The following is a 21,840-nucleotide window of genomic DNA, read 5'->3' as shown; positions in this document are numbered from 1 at the left end:
GTGGTGCTGGGGGATCGAACCGCGGTCCCTGTGCTTTGCCAAGCTTGTTCCAAGTAGGTGCTTTAGACCACTGAGCCATCTCTCCAGCCCCCCTTGTCTCTCTTAATCAGTCTGGGCTTGAAATTCACTTTGTCTACAAATAGAATAGCTACCCCAGCCTTTTTTCTGGGTTCCTGTGTTCTGGAATGCTGTTTTCCAGCCTTTCACTTTTAGCCTATGAATTTCTTTCGAATTAAATGTTTTTTGTATGCAGTGCGTTGTTGGATCTTGCTTCTTAATCTGTCCTGCCAGTTTGTTTCTTTTGGTTGGTGAATTGAAACAATATTGATTTTTTAATTTTTATTATTATTATTTTTTTTTTTTTGTGGTACCGAGGATTGAACTCAGGACCCTGAGCTTGCCAGGCAAACACTTATTCTACTGAGCTATTTCCCCATCCCCACTATTGATGCTTTAACTGATACCTATTGACTTATCCTTGTCATGTTATCTTTTTTTTTACTTAGTTTTCTGAGTTTTAGTTACTTTTCTCTCCTTGCTGAGACAATTCTCCATGTCCAAAATTAGGGAAGGAAAGGTTTACTTAGCTCATGGTTTGTGGAAGTTTCAGTCTGTAATCAGTTGGCTGCAAGGCAGGATGGGGTAGCACAGTTGCAACAGGTTAAGATAGCAGAAGACAGCAAAAGCAACGAGAGCACAAGGGGAGGAGAGCAAGCCTCTTTGCCTCCCTTATATTCTAATCAGACTACCACCCCAGCACCATCTCCATGCCCTCCTCTTGCACAGGCTTAGGGTGTTTACAGCGTGAGCACCCCAGCCCTCTTTGAGTCACTTAGTTAAACTTCTAAACTTCTTAAGTTGACACAGTATATTAACCGTTACACCCCCCTGTTTAATTGTTTGCTGTTCCTGGTGGGTTCTTTCTGTTGGGGTTCATGGAGTTGGGGTTCAATTGTGGTCTTTGTTCTCTCTTTCTAGACTGTCTTTCGGAGTATTTTAGGAGTGCTGGTTTGGTATTTGTGAATTTCCTCAGGTGTTCTTTGTTGTAGAAGTGTCTTATTTCTCCATCAATTTTGAAAGATAGTTTTATGGGGTACATCACCCTGAATTGGCGGGTGTTTTCTTTTAAGGCTTGAAATACTTCACTCAAAGCTTTCCTTGACTTGAGAGTTTGCATTGAGAAGTCAGCTGTGATTCTGATGGGTTTTCCTTTGTAGGTGATTTGTTTCTTTTCTCTTAACAGCTTTTAAAATTCTGTTCTTGTGTTGAATTTCTGAAGTCTTGACTGTGATATGCCTAGCTGTAGATTTCTTTCTGATCATGGCTAATTGGAATTCTGTGTGTCTCACTTACCTATATGTCAAGTTCTTTTTTCTCAGCAGGGATGTTTTCTGCCATGACTTCTGTGAATAGGTTTTTTGGTATCATTTGTGCTGTCTCCTGCTTTTTTTTTTTTTATTGATTCCAGTCAATCTTACGTTACTTTTCTTTGGATCATCTCTGCTAGATTGATTGCTTGTGGTTCCTTGCTGTTTGTAAGAAATCTTTCTTTGCATGATCACTACTTGTCTTCTGTATCTGAGATTCTGTCCTCACACTGGCTTATTCTGCTTTGGACGCTTAATGGAATTTTTAGTCTCCTGGATGTCTACTGAATCTGTTGTATGCATTCCATTCCTTTCTATGTTGGACAGTCATGATTTCCATCATTTTCCTAAATTCTTTTTTTTAAATCTGCATCTGTTGTAGAGTCACTAAGCGTGTTTTTCTTTGTCATCATCTCGGTAGTTATTTGTGAAATTATTTTTGATTTTTTTCCAGAGCTCGTTTGCTTTGTGGTTACTTTAGAGAGGCTAAGTGGATGGCTTTTGGGTTGTCCCATCTCATTGCCCCCTGAGTTTGGGGTTGCATCTTGTTTAGATGTCTTCTCATTTTCTTTCTTTTAGTTTAATTTCTAGGTTGAGGCCTGTTTATTGCCTGTGGTGAGTTGCTTTATTGCTAGTATTTAGAACCCTTAGGAAATGACTACTACTCTGAGGTGTCTTCCAGGTGTAGCTGGATTTTGGGCTCTGAGTCTGTGGCAAGGTCCTCTGTCTTCAATTTGTTGGGATGAGAAGTTGCTGTCTGGTTGGCCCAGCCCCTTGATCTTTGGTCCTTGCTCATAGTATTTTCTATGACTTTGAGATGGTGTTAGTCTTGGAATATCAGGAAGAACAGCTGCTTAGAACCATTATGTCACTTTGGTTAAAGTGGTGTAATCAGCAATAACTAGCATCACAGCCTAGAAAATAAAAAGCTGACATGACCATTAATTTATAATTATAACCATATAACAACTTACAACCATAAACTACATTTTATGGTTATATAGAAAAATCTAAAACCAGAAAATTATATTAAATAAATAAGCCCTTAATATGCCAACTTTACCCTCAGAGGAGAAAATTTAAAAGGGATTAAGGAAAAAGATAAATAGACGACTAGAAGCAAGGCTGGAAGACAAAGGAGAATCATGCAAACTTTGGGAAGCTGATACAGAAGACAGGATGGAGAGAAGGAAGAAATAAAAGGAGGAACAAAACATAACCACAAAGGAACTGGAAATCACATTCATAAAAACAAGATCAAACAGTGAAGGAGAGGAAAGAAGAGAGGGAGGGACCAAAAAATGTGCACTTTGGGATTTTTCTCTGTTGTTACTCATAGACAGTGTGTGAAGATGGGTCCAGATCTGTGTTCATTTATCCCAGCTGGCCAGCCGTAGTTTTATGGTGGCATAGTGGCTAATCTTAGGGGGCCTGAATCTTTATTTCCCTTGAAGTTCAGGCTGATTTCTGGCAGTGAGGCTGGGACCAGACCCGTTGAGCCTGCTGTTGTCAGTGTGCCTTCCTTGGTCTTGAACTCATTTAGGAGCCACTAGATGGACCCAGCAGTTTCTTTGAGTTCTGAGTTCATTTGGCCCCTTTCCAAGATGGTTTCTGGCCAGTTGTCCTCTCCTGTGGGATGTCAGATTCCATAGCACTCAACACCAGCTAGTGCAGTCCTCCATGTCCACAGTTCCTTTCCCCCTGCTGCCCCTTTCTGCTGCATCTCTCTCTGGAGGCGTCTGTTGGTGCCAGCAGTCACCAGTGTGTCTGCGGATTTGAGCTGCCCCTCCCATGCGGGAGTCCTAACTCAGGGAGAAGACTTTCCAGCTACCTCCTCCTCCTTTGAAGTTTCTCTCTTTGCTCTTCCTGTGGGCTTCAGTTCTCCCTTCAGATCCATCCTGGGTCCAGGGGTCCACTTACCTCCTCTTTCCTTGTGTTGCTGTATTCCAGTGTCTGGAGGGTCTCTAAGAGGCTTTGTCTGCTGTTCACCATACCACCATCTTCCCGGAAATAGAATGTACCATTTTTGAGCCAAACTGAATGTAAATTTCCGTTCTGCCACTTCATGTATAATTATGGAGAGATTACTTTTGACCTTTCTGCTTCACTTACCTGTAAAATGAGGATACTCTACTTCATTGGGTTATTGTAAGAATTAAATTGAGTTTTTACAAGTGAAGTTTAAAACAGTCTGCTTGTGGTACTCAGTAGATATTAGCTATTATTAGCAGTTCATGAATGGTATTTAAATCTGTGAAATCAGATGTGATAACCTAGAGAATGAGTATAGGTAGAGAAAATGACCAAAAAGGCACTGTGAAACAATATACAGCATTTGAATTTAGCCACTGTGGAAGGGGAAGACTGAGAAGGAGGGAAAAGCATCTGGGAAGGTGTAATGGACAGAACTTTGCCTAGAAAAGAAAATACTTCATGGGAAATATGTCATCAACTTGAACAAATTCTGCTTGCAGTAAGGATGGAGAAATGACCAATGGGCTTGCTAAGGTGGAGGTTGTTGGAGACCTTGAAAAGTAGTTTCAGTTGAGTGGTAAGGGTGTAAGTCTGATTAATTAGAATGGTGAAGGAAAAAATTGGAGACAGCACAAATAGGTGACATACAGGAGTTTTGCTCTAAGGAAGAGTAGGAAAAATGGAGTAGTAAAATAAAATAAGCGAGGTCAAGAAAAGGTAGAGGTGAGGACAGATGTTAATTTAAATATAAAAAGTACAGCAAGTTTTTATGCTGTTAGGAGCGATCCACTGAGAAGAAAAATTAGTGACCTTTGGGTGGTAGGGAAATTGTAGTAGCCGTGACCTTGAATAGGTAAAATAAAATGGGAAGAATCTCTGAGACTTTGGTAGAGACATTTCATCCTTTGGTGAAGACAAGGAATATTAGTAGAGGTGTGGATAGTTTGGTAGATTTTGGCTCTGGAAATAGGGAGTAATTTTTTTCTGCTTGTGGGGGAGGATCATCAGCTGAGAGAACTAGGGAAGGGCTTGTAATGTTGGAGAGAGCAGAGGTGATGTTGAAAGAGACATTTTGAAAGATGGGGAGGATGAATTGACTGGGAAGATCTAGCAAGCAGATTGTCAAGAGTTCAGAAGGCCTTTTTGGCATTTGTTCCACATCATTAGCTTAACAATTTGAATTGGCCAAGGAGGAAAGTATAGTCTTGAGGGGATATATAGTTGAAAAGGTTGTGAACTTTTCTGCTTTTGCTTTGAATCTCTTTAATTTCTGTGACTTAAAAGAATTGCTTGTGGAACATTCCTCAAATCCACAGGGAGGCAGTCACAGAGAAATTGAAAAAAAAAAAAAGAAAATTGGTTCTAGGTCCAAAAACATAACTTCATTTTGCCCATGTTCAGTGGGTGGGCGTATCTTGGTGAGTTACTACAAATACCTGTGTTGCCATCTCTCCTTGAATATACCAGTTTTACACAAACATTATCGAACAGGTTCTGGGTTACTTTCAATAGATAACAATTTGTTACTGAATTACGTAAAGAAAGCAATATTGTCTATGAGCGCTAACTGAACGGTCTTTCCTGATTGACATAAAAGCCTCACCAGGAGTTTCCCTAGGACCTGTGCTTTCCATTAACATAGAATTATTACTCGTGTTGATTTCATACTTTTGTTTTTGATTACAGAGAAATTCATATTTTAATTTTGTTTTCTTTCAGGTGCTGGAGAATCGGGTAAAAGTACCATTGTGAAACAGATGAAGTAAGTTGGAACTTGGCCTTTTATAAGCCTAGATTTCCTCCTAATGTGTGAAAATTCTGTAGTATATTTTCACTTTAGGTTCATGGTATTGACTTGTGGCTTTCTTCTTAAAGAATCATTCATGAAGATGGCTATTCAGAGGAAGAATGTAAACAGTATAAAGTAGTTGTCTACAGTAATACTATACAGTCCATCATTGCAATCATTAGAGCCATGGGACGGCTAAAGATTGATTTTGGGGAACCTGCCAGAGCAGTAAGTATTTCTGTTTCCTGTCCACTTTGATTTTATTATGTAGATACAGTTAAGCAAAGTTTGTGTCATGATTTAAAGAAATGAATTTAAGCAACAAGCTGAGATATTCCAGAGTACTGTGTGATCATTTGAGAAGTGTCAGCAATTTGCTTTCGAAGATACAGCTTTAGATTACAAGGAGAGTTGAGGAAATGGGATTATGTGGATATACTGTAGGTTTCTGTAATGAGTGTTGCCTTCACTTTCTTATAGCACCGATGATTTTTATAATAACAGTAATAATTGTAAACTAAAATAATCTGAAGAAATGTTCCTGTGATATGTATCTCTACCTTTCAAGAGGTCAAGATACATGTCATGGGAACATTTCTTTAGACTATTGGTGGAGATTAAGGCAAAAACCAGTCTCCAAATAGAAATTTGGTAATGACATAAGCACTGAGCCCAAATTACAGAATAGATTTTCAGGTGTTCAATCATATTATATCCCTGTATTACATCAGACCATATGCTGCAGAATTGGATTATACCATATCCTGCTATAAATTTTTAATGCATTGGACATACCAGATATTTAAAAGTTGCATTGGTGGGGCCCGGGAGATAGCTCAGTAGAATTAAGTGCTTTCCTGGCAAGCGCAAGGACCTGAGTTCAATCCCCGGTTCCACACAAAAAAAAGTTGCATTGGTTAATTATATCAATTAGTTGACCTTGAAGATCTAGTTTGTAAATTAGGATGCTTGATGCCATTGAAGAGAATGACAAGACAAAGGCAGGAGATCTTTATATTATCCGTTAAGTTTCAAAACAAGCTAAGAAAGTGTAGAATTATTTTCTAGAACTTAATGGTGTCATTAACTGTGTTCCATGTGTCGTACTTGGGTATCGTGGGAAAATAAGAGGAAGTGACTTAGAGAATTAGCTTAGGAACTCTTTCAAGCTATATGACTTATCAGTAAATAAGCAGGAAATTGTTGAAAGGAAAAGTACTAAAAGGGTAGTCATAGCTGGATGGTATTAGGCTAGGAAATATCTTAGAAGTGGTGTAAAGAAAGAGAAGTTAGATTGAATGTGGTAAATAATGGGAGGGAATAGTGGCAAAAATGAAAATGGGAAATCCGTCAGTGTGAATTTTTGAATTTTTGTAAAGAGGTTTATGAATCGCATAATGTAGAGGGGTTTTTTGGTGGGAGAGGCTATGCTGGGGATTGAAGCTGGGGTCTGATGTGCTCCCAGTCACCTAACTTCTCTGCTGTATCTGTGGCACCTAATGATTGGTCAGTAGTAGTGTGTTTATTTTCTTCCCTTTTTTTGTTGGCTTTTTATCCATATTAGTTAACTTCTTAGTTTCTGTTTTATCCTTTTGCATTTTTTCTTTTCTTTATTTATTTTTACATTTATTTATTGTGTGTGTGTGTGTGTGTGCGCGCGCGCAGCTCAGCCCACCAGGGGGCGGGGCTGGCTGGCATGTGGTGCTGGGGGATCGAACCGCGGTCCTTGTGCTTTGCCAAGCTTGTTCCAAGTAGGTGCTTTAGACCACTGAGCCATCTCTCCAGCCCTGCATTTTTTTCTTGGTGTCTCCTTTATTTTTCCCTTTCATTTATTTCCTTTATCAAATGTGTTGTCATTAATGTTTATATTGTGATACTCTATTACTAGATGCAGTTGATGTCATTAATCCTTCTCAGGCCTCATTTAGCTTTCCAGGATCTGCCTGTTCCAATCTACACTTCTATGTAATTTAAGTTTTTTTCTTTTTATATGTGAGGATTTATATTTACAGTTCTTCTTTTCCTCTTTTTTTTATGGTTAATTAGAAAGTGAATGAAAAAGAGTAGAGCTGGGTGTGGGATAGGATCCTTTTTCATATCTGTTTAAGAATGTAAGTAGTGGGCCAGGGATGGAGCTCAGCAGCAGAGCCCACCAGACAAGCGCAAGGCCCTGAGTTCGATTTCTGATACCAAAAAAAAGGAGTACTATAATGATGTTCATTGTAAAGAGGGGTCTCCTTGTAGAGAGTAGTGAGTGGGGAAGCAAGAGCTTGTTGGTGAAAGAGATTAGAAGTCCTAAGGGAATGTTTGCAGCTGGGACAGCAAATATATGTATGATAGCTTGCTCTGTTGAAGTTCTAAAACTAAAGTAGTGTCACGCTGTTAAGAAAATAATTTTTAATGAGGTTATTTGAATGTCTGCATGAGTGTAGATCCGATTTCAAAATCAAGGGATTATAAAATCTTCCAGTGTTAGGTGGAACAGTATACAGTGCCATGTATTTTGAAGAATTGGCTCACTGTTGTGTTGGCACTTCGTATAATGCTTAAATTTTTCTCAGCTATTCATTCCTTTATTAATTTTTTTTTTTATCTTTATGGGCTGATAGCTCAGTCATAGAGTGTTGTCGTAGCATACACAAGGCCCTTGTTTGATCCCTAGCACCACCAAAAAGTGGGGAGTGGGGGGGAGGAGGTGCATTAACTTAGAAAGGAGAGAATGGGGGAATATAGATCTTAGACGGAGACTTTTAAAGAAAGCTCAGCCTAAAGTATTACTAGTGAGAGTACAGGGCAGGGTCTTAATGAGGAAACATCACTAAGCAAAAGCTGTAAGACTGAAGATCTAGAGCTTGGGAAAATTCACTTGAGTCTATGGTGGGTATTTTGTTTTGGTTAGGTAGATGCACAAGTTTTTGCTGTGCTGCACAGGTTGTAGGAGATCTTAGTAGTGATTTCATTTGTGGCCTGAAATGGCCTTTGCGTATTTATTTTGCTTTGATGACTGGTTAAGATACGGATTCCTTTCCTCTTTACTTTTTTTTTTCACAGTATGTAGGTGTGTGTGCTTTTTAAAATATCTTTCGTTTTTATAGTTAGTAGATTAGGTTAGGGAAACTATTCCTTGAGAATTGTATTTATCTTTATCAAGCATGAATGGATACATTAAAGCAAAACAGTGGAAATTCTAATAGCTGTTTCCTGACCTCTGCGCCTCAACATATTTTTTAGGCTTCTCATACTTCTGAAGAGGATTGTATCTATGACTTGTGACATTTGATCATGTTTTTATTTTTGTTTGTTTCTTTTCCTTTTACATACTCTTAAAGCATTATTCCTTTGGGGGAAATAAACGGACTGAATCTTTCCTTTAGGGACTTATTCCCACTAGGCTTCCAGAGGCTTCTTCTGTGCCTCTTCTCCTCTTCTTCCTTTTGTGCTGTGGGCTGAAGGGGAAGAAGAAAGTAACTTTTCTTTTAAATTTGATTGTTTTACCCACCTCTGACATGTGTAGATCTTACCTCTTAGGTGCTGGTCTTTTTATTTAAAACTATTTTTAAATTTTTTTATTTTGGTACAGGGTCTTGCTATGTAGATCAAATTCATAGTGATTCTCCTGTCTCAGCCTCTCCAGCCCTGGGATTACAGGCGTGTGCCACTACACCCAGTTTTGGGGATTGGCATAGTGTGTCCAGGACAGCACCGGCAGGACATGTGGTACCAGGGATTGAACCCTGGTCTTTGCACTTTTCCAAGCAGGCGTGTAGACTACCTAGCTACCTCCCTAATCCTGTGCTAGTCTTTCTGTTTCTATTTTTATTGTCTGCATCCTTTAACAGAATGGGAACATATTTTTACGTTTTTTCTCAGACCATTTTTTTTCTGTCAGTCATGAGTAACCAGGCTAGAGGTTTATGGGCCAGTCTGAAAAGATCTTTAGAGAATGATGGTGCTGTATGGAGAAAGAGAGCCGCAGATCGCTTTTCCTCCAAGTTCTAGGCTTACAATTGTGGGGAGTGAAAGGGGAGAGAATTATAAATTCTTTCATAGTGCCTTGTCTGGAAAGGTTTAAAGTACAGTGTGACTATTATGCATGTATGTATAGAGCCTCTCTTTAAGTCTTAAAGAAAAAGAATCACCTGTGTGTCTTTCTCTCTTAACTGCTTTCTTCAGGATGATGCTCGGCAATTATTTGTTTTAGCTGGCAGTGCTGAAGAAGGAATCATGACTTGAGAACTAGCAGGGTTGATTAAACGGCTATGGCGAGATGGTGGGGTGCAGGCATGCTTTAGCAGGTCCAGGGAATATCAACTCAACGATTCTGCTTCATAGTAAGTGTTTTTCTTTGAAACTATAACAGAAAATAACTTGATGACCCTAGGGAAAGTTCAGTGCCCCCATCCTTAAGGAAATGTTTAAGTCATCAAAAGTCTTAAAACTCTAGAGCACCCTTTATTAAGATTGTCTCAGTGGGGCCAGGGAGATGGCTCAGTAGAATGCCTGGCAAGCACACAGGCCTGAGTTCAATCCCTGGTTCTGCCCCACCCCTCAAAAAAAAAAAAAAAAGATTGTCTCAGTTTAGAATGACAGAGGCTTAGGTTGTTTATAAGGCTTGGCAGAAGAAAGTTTCCTCTTGGAATAGAGGGTAAGTTGAAAGTTTGCCACCAAAAAATTAGCCCCATGATACATTTACAGTGAGTGAGGATGCGCTTGCTTCAGCAGCGCAGGCACTGTAATAAGAAAGTGAGGAGAAATGCCCAGTATAGTGAGGTGCTGGATTTCTTCCCACTCCATAAGCCCCATCTGTTGAACGGGTTGGCACTGATTACTCCCTAGCCATCTAGAGAGGGAAGTTAAAATCATGACGTCCCTTTTCTTTTCTTTTCTTTTCTTTTCTTTCTTTTTTTTTTTTTTGCGGAACTGGGGATTGAACTCAGGCCCTTGCGTTTGCCAGGAAAGCACTTATTCTACTGAGCCATCTCCCTGGCCCCTCAAGCGCTTATTCTGCTGAGCTATCTCCCCGGCCTTTTCTTGCAACCAACTTTCTGCATGTAAACTGCCCCTTGAGTTTCTTTGGCACTGCTGACCACTTAACCATTTTTTTTTGGCCAGTTTATAATAGTAGGGTGTATAGAAAGAGAATGTTGAGTCATAGAGTGAAGTTCAAAGTATGTTTGTCAAGGAAATTCTTTTGGGTGTTAGTTTTAGAGGATAATTAATAACTTCAGCTACTACAGGTGATCTCATATTGATCCTTTATGTGTATTTGCTTATAAGACTTTTCCAGTGTGCTGGGGGTGGGGAGGCTGGTGAGCACATGCTGCTTGCAACCCTCTTTGTACTAGATGAAAGTGCTTTTAAACATTAAGGTGTTTTCTCCAGTATTATTTTTCCTACTCTCCTCATCTTCATTCTATGATTATTTGTATAAAAAAAGAAATAGATAATTACTAAGATTAACTTAATTCTGTTAGTGGAAAAAACTCTGAAGACATTTCAGGGTTTTTACTGACGTAAAATAACTTCAGTTATAGATATTGGTAACGGGTGTTTTTTCTAGTGATCATAAAAGTATATTTTTATAGCTTTTTAAAAAGCATGTATTTGGGGCCGAGGAGATGGCTCAGTGGAATAAGCACTTCACTAGCAAGCACAAGGGCCTGAGTTCAATCCCCGGTTCCACAAAAAAAAAAAAAAAAAAAAGCATGTATTTAATAAGCTTAGAATTGTTTAATCACTACATGTGGTTCATGGAGTTGTGTGCCCTCCCTACTATTTTTTCCTCTAAGCTTTATTTTTTAACATTAATGATAGTGTTTGCTTTTATAGATCTTTAATGATTCATTTATATTTGTGTCACTTGGTTTTCCTAATTCTAGCCTACAGTCAATGAAGAATTTAGTTTTGAAGCAGCCTACTTATTCCACTGAACAAATTAAACTTTGTTTACAGTTTGTCTATGAGTTACATTTCAAAAACAGTTGGGTTATAGCTCATTTTTTGAACGCTTGCCTAGCATGTGCAAGACCCTGGATTTGATCTCTAACTGCAAAAAACAACCGGGCCTAAGAACATAATTTCCATGAAAATGGAAACTATTCATTCTTTTTCAGTATGATTCTCTTAATTTAGGTAATTCAGATACCATTCTTGAATGTTCTGTCAGGTAGTTAAACAGCACATGAGCTGTTTGCTTAAGTGTAATACTAAAGATCTAGTTTTGTTCTGCCACTATGGTGACAGGTTCAGAATCTACTTTTGATGAAGAACTAATTTGTTAACTTGCCGTGCACATAACTGGCTTTACCAGGTTAATAACAAATGTGTATTTTATTTAGTTACCTAAATGATTTGGATAGAATATCACAAACCAACTACATTCCAACTCAGCAAGATGTTCTTCGGACCAGAGTGAAGACCACAGGCATTGTGGAAACACATTTCACCTTCAAAGACCTATACTTCAAGTAAGTCATTATCCTTTTTGCTGAATGTGCATAACACAAATATTTTTCCTTTAGTTAGCATCTCTTAACCAGGATAAAATTTCTCTAGCCAGTATTCTTTGGCATAGAAACTTAGCGTATTCATTAGCCATTATCTGAATGTTCTAACTGATTGGGAGCTTAAACATTCCTTTTTTTTTTCCTACAAATAGCACCAATATTTGTGTGTATTTGAAAGAAATAAAATTTAAATTGTAGCTTACCTACTAATGGAATTAATCATTACCAGTTTGTGGGTTTACTTTTATTCTTTTCAGCTTTTTTATTGTGAAACGGGTGTTAAATATTTGTTTAGGAGGGTAGCAACACCATGGATAGAAAATTGGTTTTTTGGTCCTCGGCACCAAAACTAAAAAATAAACCTCTCTTTAAAAAAAAAAAAAAAAAAAAATCAACCAAAAAAATATGGTAAAATCAGAAAACACCAAAAACAAGGCAACAGAAAATTGGTTTTTTACTTGGTTATGTGCCTTTATTCTGATTTTTTAATATTAAAATCCAAATACTTAATTGTCACTTTGATTGAAGTTCAATGACATAAAGCTCCTGTTGGCATGCTGTTGGATTGATTTGGGCATAGTGTTATGTACCACTAAGTTTTTAACAGAATGGAAAATGGGCTTGAGGTTGGAGTTACTTGGGTGCACTGTGATGACCTAAGCAGTGACTGGTTTATAAAGAGAAAATTTTGGTATTCCGAAACAGAATTTTCTCATAGCATCGGTTATGCTAATGCAGAGCTTGTATCTGTGTCAATGGATGTGTATAAATACTAGAACTGTTTTTGATTTCCATTTTCTGTTTTTGTGACATTTGCTATTAGGAATAGATCTTTTCAGTACATGGTGTACCTTTTAGTTCAGTATGCTTATATGTAGAATTTGATAGCAGTATTGCGTACAAAGGTAATTGCTACCTCAAATTTTCTCAGGTTTCTTTTCTCTGAGAACAGTCAATCTCCTGCTCTTAGGAAATCTACACAGGATTTATATATTACTAGGTGCCCCTTGAAGTCTTGAAGTCTTAATGCACCAAACCAAGTTTGAAACCCAGTACAGGATAATAGCAGTTCACTTGAATATGTTTAGATAGACCGCCTGCTTTTTAGATAGACAGATGAATTTAACAGGTGCAACCAAGATCACATGGGTTGTCCTTGAAACCACAGGAGTGAAATGTTGTCTTTGGTACTATAAAATTAGTGATTCATTTATAATTGAATCTTGTGATTATTTAGTGTGGGAAGCTTTTGTTGATGTTGTACATTGATCTCTAGGTAAATCTTGTCTTTCTATGCTGAGGTCAGTAGCCAAATCACAGTGCCATACCCACTTTATTATTGGCATGTAGATGTCTTGTAATAAAGTACTATCACTTCTTCCTTTTCCTCTTCTCTCTAGGCAAAACCACTATCCATTTATTCAAACATTTATTGAACCTCTACCATATGCAAGTCATTGTGTAATTTCTTACTTGCCTCTCAGTTATGAGGTAATGTTTATAAAATGTTGATCTGTCAGTGAACGATACTATAGATGTTAATATGTACTGAAGGCCTGTCCACCTTGGAACTTCACAGTGCTCTGCCAGTTTTATGGACTTTATAAAAGAAAATGGAGTAAGCTGAAGTTATTGGTATACTGGTGTGTCTTCCCTTGAAAGATTTCCATGTGAAATCTTAACACAAACCTATAGCATGGCTCTGTGTTAAAGCCAAAATGTGATTGCATCATTCCAGGTATCCCACATGACCAGAAGTTGAAAAGAACTGTGTAAGATCAACTAAAAGGAAGAGTTGGGTCATGAAGTGATAAGATGAATATTTGCTTTCAGGCATACATTGAGAAATCACCAACTATGTCTTATTTCTTTCAGTCTTAGGGAGAAATAATCCCTGGAAATTTAAGCTCCTAATTACTATAGATCTGACATACTAAACCAGTACAGGAGAGTTTTGCTTTTGAAATTTTATCATTAGTATTAAGTATACATCTTAAGAGTAACTATTAGCATGCATGTCTCATCAAATTCCCAAGTATGAGCTAAAAACCAAAGCCATGCAGGTACCCCTTTCCCTTTAGGAAGTAAATGAATATACTATTGACAGACATTCAGCATATTAGAAGAGGGTAGTGGAATGAAACAAATCTGGAGTAGAACATGAAGTATTAAGGCTTGTAAGTAATTAGATTCGAGTAAGACTTGGAGTTGATTATTGGTTAAGAATTATTAAGTTAATGAGTTCTTTGAGTTTTGCTATTATAAGATATATCATTATTTCATAATTTCTTTCTAAAATATTTTTCCTTAACATATGGAAAAACCTTGGGAACTAGTAGAAGTTAGGAAGCAGAATGCAAGATTTAGAGGGAAGTCATTCTGAGAGGCAGAGTAGACAGTGCCTGAGTCCCAATCCCTGGTCTCATTGGTAATGTGTCTTTTGGCAAATTATTTATTTATTTTTTTTGGGGGGGCAGAACCAGGGATTGAACTCAGGCCCTTGCGCTTGCCAGGGAAGCACTTATTCCACTGAGCCATCTCCCCGGCCCTTTTGGCAAATTATTTAACGTACCTGTGACTTAATTTCTTCATCTGTAAAGTGGGGATTGTAATAATAGTACTCAGGAGAGTGCTAGGATAGTGAGTGAATGTTTGAAATACCTAGTGTCTGGCATTGTAGTAAACAATAAATGCTAGCTGTTATCATGATTGCTCTGAAGCTGTGCTACAGCAGCTCGGTTTTCCTTTCTTTCCCCCTCCTTCCTTGAATCCATTTCAGTGCTTATGGTGCTGACTTTTGGCATGTCCAATACAAGTTTTGTTAGACTCCACTATCCAAAATGAGAAACTAGATCATTTCTAAATTTTAGCTTTTCATTTACTTTTAGTTGTATTTATCTGCTCTTTGTCTTTTCTATCGTAAGCGAAGTTTTGAATATGTAATAATGGGATATTTTCTAATCATTACAATTAGAGGTATAAATGTGACCTTGCTGACTTTGTACATTTTTTTTAACCTAGGATGTTTGATGTAGGTGGCCAAAGATCAGAACGAAAAAAATGGATTCACTGTTTTGAGGGAGTGACAGCAATTATCTTCTGTGTGGCCCTCAGTGATTATGACCTTGTTTTAGCCGAGGATGAGGAGATGGTATGTTGAAGCTTCTGGGTAAAAATCTTCTGATGCAGCCAGAAAAGGAAAACTTAACTTGTAGGAAAATTGGGGGCATCTGTTTATTGATTAAACTAAAACTCGATATCCTTAGTTTTTTTCCTTATTATTTAGATCAGATTTTCAAATTGATGTTCCATTCCCTACTGCTCTTGAAGAGATGTGATAGCCATGTTGAATATGTGGGCAACATTTAGTCCTTTTGTCAGCCAGTCCTTGTTACTTTTCAGTCCCACAGAATTACAGAAATCAGGACCAACTCTGCTTTGTGGTATTAGTGCCTGGTGTATTGCCATGAATGCCATTCATTGCTTTAAACCTGTTGATCTCATTTTCATTAAATGAATCCACTTTCACTTTTTGCCATTAATCTGTCTTCTTTTGATTTCTTTTCAGAACCGAATGCATGAAAGCATGAAGCTCTTTGACAGCATTTGTAACAACAAATGGTTTACAGAAACTTCCATCATTCTCTTCCTTAACAAGAAAGACCTTTTTGAAGAAAAAATAAGGAGGAGTCCATTAACTATCTGTTACCCGGAATACACAGGTAATGGATCATGAAACATTTCACTGGTGTACATACCCTTGGTCAGTGCTTCAGGGAATTTCATCCATTTTACCTTTGGTATTGAATGATTGGCTTATATGATTCATTACTCTTTTATGGAAAATATTGACTAATAGTGATAAGCATTAATTAAGCATATGATTAAGAACCCTTAAGTGCTGTTTCAGGACATGTTTAAGTTTTCTGTACTTATTTTAAATTTCTGTCCTCATTTTTTGAGGAAGATAAGAATACAAATTCAGATTTGGTTTAAGAAAGTGTAAGGATAAGACTCACATTGTTCAAGAAATTGACATCAAAAAAAAAGAAAGAAATTGACATCTAGTTTTAGAAAGACACATCCAGATGATTTTATTGTAGCATAAATGTACAATAGAAACAGAACAGAAGAAATGGCTACCTGTGATGAAATCATTGTCATCTTATTCTAGAGGGAATGACCCGTGTTTGAAATATTAAGGGATGAACCTGCCAGATAGCTTAGTAGATTAAAGCGCCTGCTTAAGCAGATGCAGGGGCTGGAGGTTCCATTCCTAGTGTGCCTTGCTGCCCCCTACTCCTGGGGTGCACTGGGACAGCGATTGAGACTGGGCATGGTGGCATGTGCCTGTAATCCCAGTGCTTAGGAGGCTGAAAACAGGAGGATAGGGATGAATTGGAAATCGCTAGGCAGACAGGAATGAAAATGTTTTGGGAAAGAGGACTCATATGTATGACAATAAACACATTAAAAAATGGCAGGACTTTTCCTGGAATTTAGAACTTAATGTTACTGAAATTAAAAATGATAAGGAGTAGTTGGAGAGATGGATCAATTCATGGAGGACCTTACATATCTCAAGCTGAGACAGTGAGGAACTACTGGAGTTTAACTGGGGTACATCATGTAATGGAAGTTATGCCTGAGAACAGATTACTCAGTAAAGTTACAATGGTAATAAAGATAGCAGGGGAGTAGAATTTATAAGGAGTCTTTTGGGATACAAATGAAAAGCTGTTGGTAAGACCAAGAAGTATATTATAGAAGCCAAAGACAAGAATGTGAACAGCCTTAGAATGTAATGAGAAGGGCCAGCCAAATAGTTTAGCGGATTAAAGCACCTGCAGGCAGGCACAGGGGCCGGGACTCAATCTCGGGGCCTGCTGTGCTGACCCTATCCCTGGGGCATGCTGAGAGGGCAATTGAGACTGGGCGTGGTGGTGCACACCTGTAATCCCAGCACTTGGGAGGCTGTAAACAGAAGAATCACTGTGAGTCTGATTTAGTAGTGAGACCCTGAACACCCTGTAAATCCTTCCCTAAAACAACGGGGAAAAAAAAACCACCAAAGAATGTAATGAGAGCTGTAAAATAGAAAGCTATAGAAACTTTTAAGAGTACTCTTCATCCTATCTTTTTTCCCCCGTCTTCTTTATTCTTCTTCATTTACTAACATCCTTTGTCACTTCTTTTCTAGTTTCAGTGTGTGTCCTCCTTTAGAAAGACTGGACTAGACAGGATTGCTTGGCCGCAAATTCATTTCTGGCCAAGGATAAGCCAGTCAGCTGAGAGCTGGGCACAGATACGTCCTCTATGAAATTTGTACTTCAGGTATTTCACTCATGTATTTCCAGGGAACGGGAACTCTCACTAACTGAGACACTGTAAGTGCTTTCTGTAATAAAATGGAAAGGTGGGGCAAGGTTGAGGAGGTACCCATATTTCTGTCTTGATCATATGTTGGTACTTGATCTGAATGAATATTTAGATATACTGGTTCTGAAGTATCTGGAACATTCAGATGGAAATATTTACTAGGCAGTCCTATATATGGCTTATGAACTTGGGAAAATAGATATATAGATTTGAGATCATCGGTGATTAAAACATGAAAATGAATTAAATGACCTAGGGAGATGCACTGTAGAATGAAATTAAAAAAACCACCACAGATAGAATGAGAAAATAGCAGTCTGCATTGGCAGAAGGAGAAACGGTCTGTAAAGGCCACAAAGAGAAGCACCAAGAGACCCAAGTATTGTGAAAACCAGGAGTAGCATTTGGAAAGTGAATAGTCGGGAGTGTTATGTGCAAATAAAATGCACACTGAACAGTGGCCTTTGGAGTTGGCAGTTCGGAGGTTGTTGGCTTTCATGAGAGCACGTCAGCAGAATGGTGAGAGTAGAGCTAGGCACAGTAAATTTCTGAGGGGGAATGTGTAGAATGTGACCTTTAAGCAGAGTGGATTAAAATGCAGAGGGAGATTTAAGAATGTTTATAGGCTTACAGGTAAGGCCTTATAACAACTTCTTATAAATTTTTATATAAAACTTATAAGAAGCATGTGTAATAGATGGAGCAAGATTTGTAAGTGGATGGGAAAAGACAGCATTAGGAGTAGACAGGGTGAATGGATGGACACATTGTGGGACATGTATGTACACAGTGTATATTATTTGGCCATAAAAAAGAACAAAGTAGTGCTAAATGTTCCAAGTTGGATGAACCTCAAAAATATGGTAAGTAAAAAAGCCAAACATAAAAGAATCATGTTATGATACCTTTCATATCGTATGTTCAGAATAGTCAAATAACATGCAGAAAAAAGCATATTGGTGATTACGAAGAAAAGGGTATGGACAGAATGGGGGTGATTATTTAATGGGGAACAGTTTATTTTTCTGGTATGGTGAAAATTTTGAAACCAGCTAGTTAGTGGTTCTATAACTTGGGAATACACAAATGCTACCAAATTGTATACTTTAAAATGGTTATGGATATAGTAAGGTTATGTACTTCTAATAATTTGAAAAGTCTAGGTAGGATCATTTGATTTTTAAAGAGGAAGAATGACATTTCTTATGACCAGAGTACAGGATTTGGTAACTTAAAACTAGATAGACTAAAAACTCAGGGTGTAGTCTAAACTCCATGACCTCTGTTTTCTTAGGAAAGTTGGAAATGTTACCTGTTCAGAGCGAGTGAGGAACAGAAGGAGGTTAGAAGTGCATGAGTTGGGGGGCCTGCCCATTAGCTCAGTTGTTTAAGTGCCTGCTTAAAAATGCAGTGAGGCTCATTTTTCACTGGTTCGAACCCAGATATCCCAGCCAAACCAGAAATGCCCTGAGGGCATACTCAAGCCTCCCCCCCCCAAAAAAAAAAAAAAAAAAAAGTACATGAGTTTATAGTAAATATCCAAGTTTTAAGATGGGGAGAAAAATCTTAGTCAAAGGGGCTAAGATTAATGGTGAAGGGCCAGCAGGGACCCTCCACACAAAGACACTGAAATACACCCTTGTGGTGGTGGTGGCAGAGGCGGAGGCAGAGGCGGAGGCAGAGGCAGCGGACTTCCAAGCCTGTTACCCACTGATTTCCCTTCTTGCACTTAAGGATTCTCACAGACTAGATTTACAAAGTATAAATAAGCACGTGTTTTTACTGGGCAAAAATCACTCATCTCCTTCCTGTAATTTATAGAGGTTTTCTTACAGATTTTAAGAAACCTTTCATCATCAGATGGTTTTCTTCAGTTCCTGAAATATTTTGTTTGATATTCTTTTCCTTCATAAACTCGTCTTTTTTACCTACTTTTGTTTATATTACAAACTTGGTGCTTGATATTTTCTGTCATGCTTGACATCACTGAAAATAGTCTCTGGTTTACTGAAATACTTGTGTGTGTTGGCTTTGTTGAATTTCCCAGGCTTTGCAGCCAAGTTTCTAAAGTTACTGTAACTAAAATCTCTTTACCTCCTCAAGATGGTATAAAAGACAGATGATAAAGTGTTAATTATAAAAATTTGGGAAGTTTCCTTTAGTCTCTGCTTCTTCCTCCTTTAAAAATCTTCCTCCTTTAAAAAGAAAGCTTTATTGAGATTCTATTCAGAAATCATATATTAACCCTTTAAAGATGTATAACGTGATTGAAAAAGATGCCGTGTTTAAATATTTTAAAAAATTACTATAATAAAAAACAAATTGTCGGGCTGGGGAGATAGCTCAGCAGCATAAGCGCCTGCCTAGCAAGCACAAGGTCCCAGGTTTGATCCCTGGTACCCCCCCCAAAAAAAAATTCATTCCCCCTCAAAATACTCTCCTTGCCTGAGACGCATATTTCTCATCATTCTTGCCACTTTCTGAATTAGTTCTTTCCATTCATGGGTGTCTTTACAGGAAGCAAGAGGAAATTCTTTTTGGGATTAGTTGTAATGTGTCTTTTTACTATAATTTTTATTTATTTTTTGTATTTAGTGCGGGGTCTACAGGGTCTCACTACGTAGATCTGACTTGTAGTGATTTTCCTGTTTTCAGCCTCCCAAGCGAGATTACAGGCTCAGGGCTCAGGCCACTACACCCCGTCTCAATCGCTGTCTTAGTGCACCCCTGGGGCGAGGTGGGGCCAGCATATCAGGCATCGAATCCCTGGCCACTGCACTCTGCCTAAGCAGGTGCTAATAAATTTTAAAATTTAAAGTATTGATCGTGTTTTTTAGTCGCTGCTTTTATACTTTGGACCCCACCCCCTACTTTGCATCTTTTAATTTGCCTGTAGTTATTTAAATTAATGCCTTAAGGCTCTGACTCTAAGCACCCTTAAAACTGAGGAATAATTACAAGAACAACTTACTCTTTTCAAATGCTTATTTCCTCATTTCCAGGAGTACAGGCACTCTCTGACCTTCTAAACAATTGTGTTCAGAAGAAATACACCCTCCTATTTTCCTAGTTTTTTTACACTTTCTAGATCTCCCCCCACCCCCCAAAAAAATACAAATGAAAGAGAAAAGAGCAACTTGTTGTTTTACTGAGTTGTGTGTTGTGATTTTATTTTAGTTACAATAAAGAGTGCTCTCATGGAGAATTGAATGATTATAGAAAAATTTAATGATTACAGAAGTACAAAATTCCATTTATGTTTAATTGTGTCATGTTACTTTTTTTTCATAAGTAAATGGTGATAGCCTGACTTCGGCTGCTGTTCCTACAATTTGAACCAACAGTATTGGGTGCTTGTTTTAGGTTCTAATACATATGAAGAGGCAGCTGCTTACATTCAGTGCCAGTTTGAAGATCTGAACAGAAGGAAAGATACCAAGGAGATCTATACTCACTTCACCTGTGCCACAGACACCAAGAATGTGCAGTTTGTTTTTGATGCTGTTACAGATGTCATCATTAAAAACAACTTAAAGGAATGTGGACTTTATTGAAGAAGGGGGATGCTAGTAAAAGGTAAAATTTCAAAAAAATGTATAGTGCTGTAGTGTTGTCCTGTGGTTTGGTAGACTTTTTCTGATTAAGAATGTTCTTCTTTTCTAGTTACTACAGTGTGGAGTGTTGAGACCAGACATCCTTTGCCTCCTCGTGGGGCAGCTGCAAGCATGACGGGACCAGGGAATGGCAGCAGCATGCAGAATCTTAGCACTCTTTAGCACAATCTTCTGCGTTAGGGAACTTTAATTGACATGAGATGCTAAAGGCAGACATTGGAATTTGAACAACTATAAAGTGAGATTTGATCATGAAGACATCACGTGGATTTAATCATCTCAGATATATAGGGCAGATAAGTTGAGGTGCTGCGTTCCAGAACTTTTAATACATAGCTTACTGTTTTCCTTCTTAACAAATCACCAGTTCATTTTTCACGTTTTTTCATCAAGAGAAGAATAACTCTACTAAATTTTATTTCTTTATTTGCAAAAGAATCTTTTTATTAGAACACAAACAGTCTTAACTATGCACTTGAGGTGACTAGATCATCTGGAAAATATTCCTCTTAGTAGGAACTCTTTGTTTTTAATTCTTGGTATGGTCCATGATACATTATTTCCATACTTAAAAATCTTTTGAGTTATATTAGGGCTAAAAAACATAACTTTTTGAATGAAATTATTTTGCTGTCCTGCACAAAATACCGTAATGGTTTCTGAATGGTAATTACATTGGAGAGTTCTGTGATGAGATTCTAGCTCTTTTAAACTTATGGCTGAGGTTAACCTTGTTTATGCTAATTACCAAATTACTAGTTAAATGCTCATGGAGTAAGATAAAATCAGCATCAAGTGAAAGGCACACCCAGGCCATCATCTGTTAGAAATGCAAATTGTTAAACTCTAGGCAGAGCTAGAGGCTTTGCTGCTACTTACTACTAAATTGCCCACTGATTCTTGCCTGTTTGTCAGTCACAGGGAGTTTTGTACAGGGTGCCTCTTGTTTTCCATCCTCATGACCTTTTCTGTTGGGAGACATCTAAAGGATATTGATAGTGCATGCTTTTATTTTGTAAATGTGGTGCCAAATCCCTGTTCGCCATTGTTTTTACTGTAGTAATGTTAACTGTAGTAATCCTTAGTCAGTACATTCTTTTACCAAAAATACTGCATTTTGGGACTTTTTCCACTTTGTTCTATGTACAGATTTTAATTTGTTAATAGTTGACAGGAGTATTAAAATGGTGAGTAAAAGAGTCCAGGTTTGC

The 21,840-nt window shown here is 38.0% G+C and overlaps 1 protein-coding gene across 1 annotated transcript in view; it reads left to right on the top strand.

Moving 5' to 3' along the window:
* Positions 1-21,443, top strand: part of Gnai3 (G protein subunit alpha i3) — a 47,187-nt gene extending 25,744 nt beyond the window's left edge. The window contains 8 exon segments of the mRNA XM_004649113.2: positions 5,061-5,103; positions 5,217-5,358; positions 9,304-9,461; positions 11,469-11,597; positions 14,658-14,787; positions 15,205-15,358; positions 20,379-20,591; positions 20,679-21,443. Coding sequence (XP_004649170.1) covers positions 5,061-5,103; positions 5,217-5,358; positions 9,304-9,461; positions 11,469-11,597; positions 14,658-14,787; positions 15,205-15,358; positions 20,379-20,569 — 947 coding nt within the window. The 3' untranslated portion in view covers positions 20,570-20,591; positions 20,679-21,443.
* Positions 21,444-21,840: the final 397 nt, after the last annotated feature.

The sequence above is a fragment of the Octodon degus genome, unplaced genomic scaffold, assembly GCF_000260255.1.
Source record: "Octodon degus isolate 3935 unplaced genomic scaffold, OctDeg1.0 scaffold00084, whole genome shotgun sequence".
Taxonomy (NCBI): domain Eukaryota; kingdom Metazoa; phylum Chordata; class Mammalia; order Rodentia; family Octodontidae; genus Octodon; species Octodon degus.
Note: the sequence above shows the minus strand (reverse complement) of the source record. Positions and strands in the feature narration are given on the sequence as shown.